General features: G+C 50.9%; 1 protein-coding gene across 1 annotated transcript; it reads right to left on the bottom strand.

Annotated features, from left to right (window-relative positions):
* Positions 1–982: 982 nt before the first annotated feature.
* On the bottom strand, positions 983–8186 carry LOC138804148 (uncharacterized). Its single transcript, XM_069988412.1, is given in 4 exon segments — positions 983–1412; positions 2903–7030; positions 7032–8095; positions 8097–8186. Coding segments are annotated over 4 exon segments (5712 nt in total).
* Positions 8187–8747: the final 561 nt, after the last annotated feature.

The following is an 8747-nucleotide window of genomic DNA, read 5'->3' as shown; positions in this document are numbered from 1 at the left end:
ACCCCTTCCCATCCCTTCCCATACTTACCTGGCAAGGGAAATACCACAATCACACAATAGGTTTATGAAGATAGTTATGTCAGTTATGATGTCAGTTCCACCCAGGAGAAAATCACCCAGCCCAGGCAGAAAAAACTCCGCCCACAGAGGAGGGACTTTCTTCACCACGTAAACACAGCCAGAGACTGCCTCTCCCTACAACAGCCTAGACAAACAATTGAAATTCAGTAAACATATGAAAGACCCCGGCGTGGGGTGCCCTTCAATCTGAAGAGACCCTTCCCCAAGGAACAACGAGACCACTTGTGCGGATGCAATCAGCAAGAGGTTTATTCGGGCGCGCCCTCAGTTCCCAGGTGCACTCAACCACGAGATCCACAAGGTTCGGGTTGAATGTCTGAGAACCGGTTACACGGGTACCCGGGGCGACAAGGTCTATCGGAAGACTTGCGCACCAAGTGCCTGAAAGCACCCTATTTTTATGGGCAGCAGAAGCGAGGTTACAGAAGCGAGATGCGTGGTTACAGGGGGAATGATTGGTTAATTTCAAATTACGCTCAGGGTGGGGATTGGTCGGGTTACGCTGGTCAGATGGGGTAGGTGGGGGGGGGGGAGCTGACGTGCCGGTACTTGCCCCGTCATGCCGGTTCTGGTCGAAATGCCCCGAAACTTCTTGTTCCCTAATTTTGACAAGTGATTTATTACATCCCGCCCTACCCTGCCATTAGGGTTAAGTTTTACAGGAAGGGACAGGTGGGTCGGCTATTTCCCAGGAATGTCTAGCTTTAAGGCATGTATTACCGTCACGCTGAGGTCTACAGGTGGTGACTCAGTGTTTAATAGTTAGCCTGTGTCCTGCTTTGCTTTCTTAGGAATGTAGGGGAGGGGGCAGCAGTTTTTCCTAAAGAGCACAATGGGGCTCTGGGTTGAGGGTCTGGGGTCTTTTCATTCCCCCATTTTCTTTTAGCCTGAATGAAATCCTTCATTCAACTGGAGATTCCTCCGTTAGTTTAAGTTGATGGTATTGTTGAGTTAATACTAGGGCCTGTACGACCGATAGGCGGTCCTTTACAAATTGTATTAAGCGATTTATGATGCAGGGGCCCACAGTAAGGATTAACATAAGGAGTATTAGTGGTCCCATTAGGGATGATATTAGAGTAGTAAACCACGGAGACTTATTCCACAGCCCCTCATACCAGGTTTGTTGAGACTCAAATTCTCGCTGTCTATGGTTCAGTCTTTCCTTAAGTTTATCTAGAGACTTGATTATCACTCCTGTCCTATTGACATAAAAACAACATTCTTCCCTTAAGGCTACACACAAGCCCCCTTCCTTTAAAAACAGTAAGTCCAGTCCCCTCCGATTTTGAAGGACCACCTCAGCTAAAGAGTTTACAGACTTTGTTAGTGTTCGGACGGTGTTTTCCAGAGTCTTTAGGTCGTTATTCATGGCTTGTTGGAGAAGCGAATAGTGGTCCACTCGTGTCAGGGCGGTGGCTCCTGTGGCGATCCCAGCCGATATTCCTCCTATACCTAGCAGAACAGCCAATGTAATAGCCACAGGTTCCCTTCTGTCTCTATGAGTCGGTTGGTCAAAGTACTGAAGAACAAAGCTGTCAGGATGGTAATTAATGCGAGGCCAAATCTGTACTAATACACAATAATCCTTACTTTGATTAAAAATAGCGGCTGATACACAAGGGGTTAGGCCCGTATTGCAAGCCCAATAAAGTCCAGTCTGAGGGACCAAGTAATGGGGTCCAGTGGTTACAGTCTGGATATTACTGCACAGGACTTGGTGGGAGATGGGAACATTGCCCAAACATGTCCCCCTTTCAGATACTTCCGGGAGAGTCAGCTTGTGAGTAGGCAGAGAGCTACAGACGGAAGGGGGATTGGAATGAATGGAAAAATTAGCTTTTACAGCAATGCCTTCATAGTAGGGAGGACTGGAGGCTAGACAAAGCCAACAGCTCTCGGTGCGACTGGGATCAGAATAGTTTAAAGCAGTATATGCTCCCTTTACAAGGTCAATGAGTCTTTCCTCGGTCCCTGATAAAGTCGGGACCGTCACCAGGGCAGGTTGGTAGGAGGAGTTGATTGAGGACGGGGAAGACACTGGGCCACCACGCAAAGGAGTTAGAGGAGGATTTTTAGCAACCGGGGCCCTGGGTTCAGTTAAAACTGGATTGGGCCCTATTGGCAGGATGGGGGTTACTGTTTGTCGGTGTAGCCTAATCTGAAATATTGTTCCATAGGATTTAGGTCCAAGCGGCCCCATATGCCACCTAATTCCCCACTGTCTGCCTATTGTCCATAGGGCAGGAAGTAGGGCTCTTCCTTTGTCTGTAAAAGATATTTTTAAGGGTAGGCACGTGCTTTTATATTGGCATGAAATGCCCCAGGGCCGTCCCTTTTTTACATTGATTAGATCCCACGTGGAACTCGGGTTCCAATATGCATCTCCCGTGGTTTCACAACCCCAAGAGGCACAAAAGTAGTCCCCCTCTTGTCCACATTGGTTAGATGCCGCTCGGGTCCTACCCTCTCGAGGGCAAACATAAAAGTCTGTTTTTGCTAAATCTCTTTTTTTATCTGGGCCACAGCACCCTGCATGAAAGCCCCCCCTGTGGGGAAAGCCTGTGCAGTCTTTCACCGGGAGCTTATCAGGGGTGAAACTGGGTATGTCCCAGGGGCGGGGTAATCCAGCTACTAATTGACAAACGTCCGGGGTGAGGTCTGGCCACCAGGCTCCCCACGGATGGCGATGGGAGCTGATCTGCCAAACTACTTCCGCTGTGCTGGATAAAACCTGCCAAGTCTGTCTTACCGGCTGGTGAGGATTGGGAGAAGCAAAACCCAATAGGGATAGGAATAGCGAGTAAACAGGGGAAATCATATTCGCGTAAGTCTTATCTTTAGAGGATTTTGAGTACGTTGCACTTTCCAGTCCGGGGTCTTTGTGGCCTCCTCCGGGGTCCGGGCGGCCTTGACGTGGGACGCGTGGATCCAGGCGGCGATTCCGTCTACCTTCACAGCCGTAGGGGTGGTGAGGAGAACGATGTATGGTCCTTTCCACCGGGGTTCCAAGTTTTTGGTCTGATGGCGACGGACCCACACAGAATCCCCTATCTGGAAACGATGAGGCACGACAGGGTCGTTTTGCTGGTCCCGGTATGCTGTTGCAAGAGGTCTCCAGACTTCACGCTGGACAATCTGAAGTGCCTGCAAGTGAGCTTGTAAAGAAGGGCTATTAGCATAATCAGATATATGAGGGTCAAGAAAATTGACAGCCGGCGGGGGTGCTCCATACAGAATTTCAAAAGGGGTGAGGCCATGGGGGCCGGGGGTGTTACGGGCACGGTAAAGGGCCAGGGGCAGGAGGAACACCCAATCCTTTGAGCCGGTTGCAAGTGTTAATTTGGTTAAAGTCTCCTTAATTGTTCTATTCATTCTTTCTACCTGCCCTGAGCTCTGGGGCCTGTAAGCACAATGTAATTTCCAATCAATCCCCAACAGTTTGGCCACCAGCTGGCTTACCTGGGAGACGAACGCAGGCCCATTATCAGTCCCCAATACCTGCGGCATACCATACCGAGGAAAAATGTCTTCCAGTAGCTTCTTTGTCACCACTCTGGATGTTTCTTGTTTGGTGGGAAAAGCTTCTACCCATCCTGAGAAGGTGTCCACAAACACTAGGAGATATTTATAACCATATAGTCCGGGCTTGATTTCTGTAAAGTCAATCTCCCAGTGAGTCCCAGGTCGTTGTCCTCGAACCCGCACTCCTGGTCCTATTTTGGTTTTTCCAGTATTGACACGTGCGCATATTGTGCACTGATCAGTCACTGATTGTAGACTGTCTTCCTTTCCTAAGAGATATGTTAGTGCTTCTTCACGTTCAAGGAGGGTCTTCATCTTCCGGTTGCTGAGGTGGGTTATTTTGTGGAGGCGATCTATTATTTGATGGGTCCACTTCCTGGGCCACACTGTTTTTCCATTATTAGTCCATGTCCCTCTTTCAGAGTTAAATGTGGCCCCCATTTTCTTTAGATCGTCTATGTCCTCTGGACTGTAGGGGAGTGAACTGAGTCTTTTGGTCTGAGGTTCAGCTGTCATAGGGAGGACCCGGGTGGTTGGAGTCCCAGCTAGCGCTGCCTCTCGGGCCGCCCTGTCGGCCAGTCGATTGCCTCTGGCTTCCGGGGTCTGTCCTTTTTGGTGCCCTGGACAGTGCATAATGCTCAGTTTCTGAGGCAAGAACAGGGCCTCAAGCAGGGCCAGGATTTCAGGTTTGTTTTTAATTTCCTTGCCTTCTGATGTCAGTAAACCCCGCCTACGATAGATTTCACCATGCACATGAGCCGTAGCAAAAGCATAGCGACTATCAGTGTAGACGTTAAGTCTCTTGCTTTTGGCCATTTTGAGTGCCTGGGTCAGGGCAATCAGCTCAGCGCGCTGTGCCGACGTCCCAGGCGGAAGTCCCTCGGCCCAAACTACCTCAGTCTCGGTGGTGATGGCGGCTCCTGCTTTCCGTTCCCCATTGTCCAAGAAGCTGCTCCCATCTGTATACCAAGTGAAGTCTGCGTCTCGGAGGGGCTGGTCGGTCAAGTCAGGTCGAGTTCCATGTACTTCAGCCAGGATCTGTAGGCAGTCATGGGGCTCCGCCTCCCCCGGTTGTGGGAGCAGGGTGGCTGGATTTAGAGTTACTACGGGCCCGAACTGTATCCTGTCTTTATTCAGGAGCATGGCTTGGTAGTGTGTCATGCGGGCGTTAGAAAGCCATCGGTCGGGTGGTTGTTTAACCAGAGTCTCTACAGCATGTGGAGCCAGGATGATAAGTGGCTGTCCCAGGGTGAGCTTACCCGAGTCTCTCACCAGAACTGCAATTGCCGCGACCATCCGCAGGCATGGGGGCCATCCAGACGCCACCGGATCCAGCTTCTTGGAGAGATAGGCCACCGGACGTCTCCATGGTCCCAGCTTCTGGGTCAGGACTCCTTTAGCATATCCCTGTTTTTCATCTACAAAGAGCTCGAAAGGTTTGGTTAGATCTGGCAACCCCAAAGCCGGGGACTGTAAGAGAGCCTCTTTGATGTTTTGGAAGGCTTCTTGCTGGGTTTTTTCCCAGACAAACAGCGTCCCTGGTTTGGTTAGAGGGTACAGGGGGGCAGCCATTTCCGCAAAGCCGGGAATCCATAGGCGGCAAAATCCGGCGGTCCCCAGAAATTCCCGCAGCTGTCTTTGGCTCTGGGGTGGGGCAATATCCATAATTGCCCGTTTGCGAGACTCTGTCAGCCACCTCTGCCCATCCTTGATCTGATATCCTAGATAGGTGACCTGTTGCTGACAAATTTGCGCCTTTTTGGCGGAAGCCCTGTATCCCATGGCACCCAGGGTCTGTAAGAGGTCTTCAGTCCCTGATTTGCAGTCCTCCTGTGTTTGAGCTGCCAGCAGGAGATCATCTACATATTGAAGCAATATTAACGTAGGATGTTGGATTCTAAAGTCGGCTAGGTCCCGATGTAATGCCTCATCGAACAGTGTGGGGCTGTTTTTAAATCCCTGAGGCAGTCTAGTCCAAGTCAATTGCCCCGACACTCCTAGTTCAGGATCCTTCCACTCAAAGGCAAAAATAGGCTGGCTGCTGGGGTGGACTCGTAAGCAGAAAAACGCATCCTTCAAGTCCAAAACAGTATACCAGATATGAGTAGGGGGCAAACTGCTCAGTAGATTGTATGGATTAGGGACCGTTGGGTGAATGTCTTCAACCCGTTTATTAACTTCTCTTAAGTCCTGCACCGGCCTATAATCCTGAGTTCCCGGCTTTTTGACTGGAAGGAGCGGAGTGTTCCAGGGAGACTGACAGGGGGCTAGTATTCCTTGATCTAACAGTCTCTTTATGTGAGGGCGAATTCCTCGTCGGGCCTCCTGGGACAGCGGATATTGTTTTACAGACACAGGAGAGGTAGCGGCTTTCAGTTGGATAACTAGAGGGGCCTGGTGGACGGCCAAGCCTGTACCTCCTGTTTCAGCCCACGCTTGTGGGAATTTCTGTACCCATAGGAGTGTATCTGGGTCCTCTTTGTTCGGTTTTTGTTCATATAACCTGTACTCGTCCTCTATTCCGAGGGTTAGTACATGTAATGGCTGTCCCTTAGGCCCAGTAATGCGTGCCCCTGTTTCTTCAAAGTGAATTTGTGCTTTTAACTTAGTTAACAAGTCTCTTCCTAGTAGAGGGTAAGGGCAGTCGGGAACATGTAGAAAGGAATGCGTTACCTTACCGGTGGCCAGTTGTACTTTTCGATCGGTGGTCCATCGATATCGCTTCCCTCCAGTGGCTCCTTGCACCCAGGCTGATTGGTCACTCAGGGGTCCAGGGGTCGTGGTTAATACCGAGTGTTGGGCCCCCGTATCCACCAGGAAGGTGACGGGTTGCCCCCCAACTTCCAGAGTTATCCTAGGCTCAGGGGGGGGCTCCTGGCCTGGACCCCCCTAGTCATCTAAGGTTAGCAAGGAAGTCTGGGGTCTTGGTCTCCGAGGCCCCCTGGGTGGTTTCTTAGGGCAGTCTTTGACCCAGTGTCCCTTTTCCCTGCAGTATGCACACTGGTCTTTTTCCAATAGGGGGCCCGCTTTGTCTCCTTTCTGCCTTTCCTGCTCCTGTCGCTGCCCTGATACTATGGTGGCCAACAACTTACTCATCTCCTTTGTTCTTTTGCGATCACGCACATTTTCTCTCTCCTCGGTTTCCTTTCTAAGCCTTTCCTCCCTTTCTTCTGGCGTCTCTCTCTTATTATAGATGCGTTCAGCTTCCTTAAGCAAGTCCTGGAGGGACAACGTTTGAAGATTCTCCTGTCTCTCTAACTTCTTTCTGATATCAGGGGCCGATTGCCAAATGAAAGACATAGCAACATTTGTAGCCTGCCCTGGATCTTCAGGGTCGTAAGGAGTTTATATGCGATACGCCTCCTTGAGGCGCTCAAGGAAAGCCGAAGGCGACTCCTCTACTTTCTGAACTACTTGCTTTACCTGCCCCTTGGAGACCCACTATTAGCAACCGGCGGTAAAGGCGTAGGTGGTTCCTACCTGCATCCGTATTGAAATCCCAATTGGGCCGTTCCAAGGGGAAAGCCTCGTCTATCTCATTGGGCAGCTGAGTGGGGCGCCCGTCGTCCCCAGGAACATTCTTCCTAGCTTCGAGAAAGACACGCTGTTTCTCTTCAGTAGTCAACAGCACCTGCAATAGTTGCTGGCAATTGTCCCAAGTGGGCTGATGAGTGACTAAGATGGATTCAATTAGAGAGGTTAGTTTTGAGGGGTCTTTACTAAAGGGAGGGTTGTTAGTCTTCCAGTTATACAAGTCAGAGGCCGAAAACGGCCAATATTGTAACTGGCCGCCCGTTCCTGTACGCAAAGGGAACACCCGAGAAGTGGTGGTAGAATCTGGGGCCTGCTCCCGGCGCCCACGGAGTCGGCCGGCCATTGGGGAGGGTGCAGGGTCGGCCGGTGGTGGAGGGGCGGCTGCCACTGCTTCCTGAGGGGCGGCAGCCTCTGCTTCCTGAGGCTGCTGAGCATGCCCCTGCTGGGCGTGCCCCTGGTAGGGGGGCGGCTCTTCAGTCAGTAAATCCAAGAGAACTTCTTCTCCAGGTGGCAGAACCTTTGGGGTGATAGGCTTGCCTTTTTCAGGAAGTACCTGTTTTTTACTCTCTAGGGAAACAAGGGCTGGGTAAAGGGAGGAATGTGAGGGGGGTTGGGGGGCTGGAGAGGGGAGGAGAGGAGGAGGGAGTTGGGGCTGGGGAGTCAAAGAAGGAAGAAGTGGGGACGGGAGTTGGGGTGCAGAGGGAAAGGTTAATGGGGTAGGGATTGGGGGGTTCGGGGTTGGCAGGAAGGGTTTTATCCACGGGGGTGGCTCTAGAATGAGAGCTTCCCAAGTGACAATATAGGGGACCTGGTCCGGGTGTCCGTGTGGTCCTGGGTCCATTACTTTGGCCTTAACCTGTAAGGCAATGGTTAAGTTAAAGGTTCCTTCCTGTGGCCAGCCACAGTTGAAAGTGGGCCACTCTGATGAACAAAAAGTTATCCATTTTTTTTTTTTTAACTTCTACTGAAAGATTGTGAGCTGACGTTTGCACCTCTTTCCAATGTTGTAGAGTTAGGGAGAGAGGGGTCGTGACAGCTTGTCCCATTTTAAAACTATTAACGAACACAAGAACAACAATACAATACAGGCAACACTTAGCTTCGCTGCGCGCTGTTGCTAGTAAACCGAAAGCAAAACCTGGCAGAGACCTGTGTGGTTTTGAGGAATGTTACAAAACTATTCACAGTAGCACACTCTCCCAAAGTTTCCACAACGAAGGCAAAGACAGCAGATCAACAGAAAAACAAACCACAAAGGCAAGAGCAGTGCGAGCAACCAAAATTCTACAACAAACATCACAATTATACTGGTCACGCTACTTTTTCACTACGCTGTTTTGACAATAAGCCAAAGGCAAAAACCAGGCGGAGACTGTTTTGAGAGTCTCCCAGAGAAATCACGCGTCTAAAGAGGACTGAGTTCCAGAAAGCAGATGGGTCACTGTTTCAGACCCCGGATGGGCCACTGTTTCAGGCCCCGGATGGGTCACTGTTTCAGACCCCGGATGGGCCACTGTTTCAGGCCCCGGACGGGTCACTGTTTCAGACCCCGGATGGGCCACTGTTTCAGGCCCCAGACGGGTCACTGTTTCAGACCCCGGATGGGC

Source organism: Dipodomys merriami, unplaced genomic scaffold, assembly GCF_024711535.1.
Source record: "Dipodomys merriami isolate MVZ:Mamm:240054 unplaced genomic scaffold, mDipMer1.0.p SCAF_359, whole genome shotgun sequence".
NCBI classification, from domain to species: domain Eukaryota; kingdom Metazoa; phylum Chordata; class Mammalia; order Rodentia; family Heteromyidae; genus Dipodomys; species Dipodomys merriami.
The sequence above is the reverse complement of the archived record's forward strand: the minus strand, read 5'-3'. Positions and strand labels throughout refer to the sequence as shown.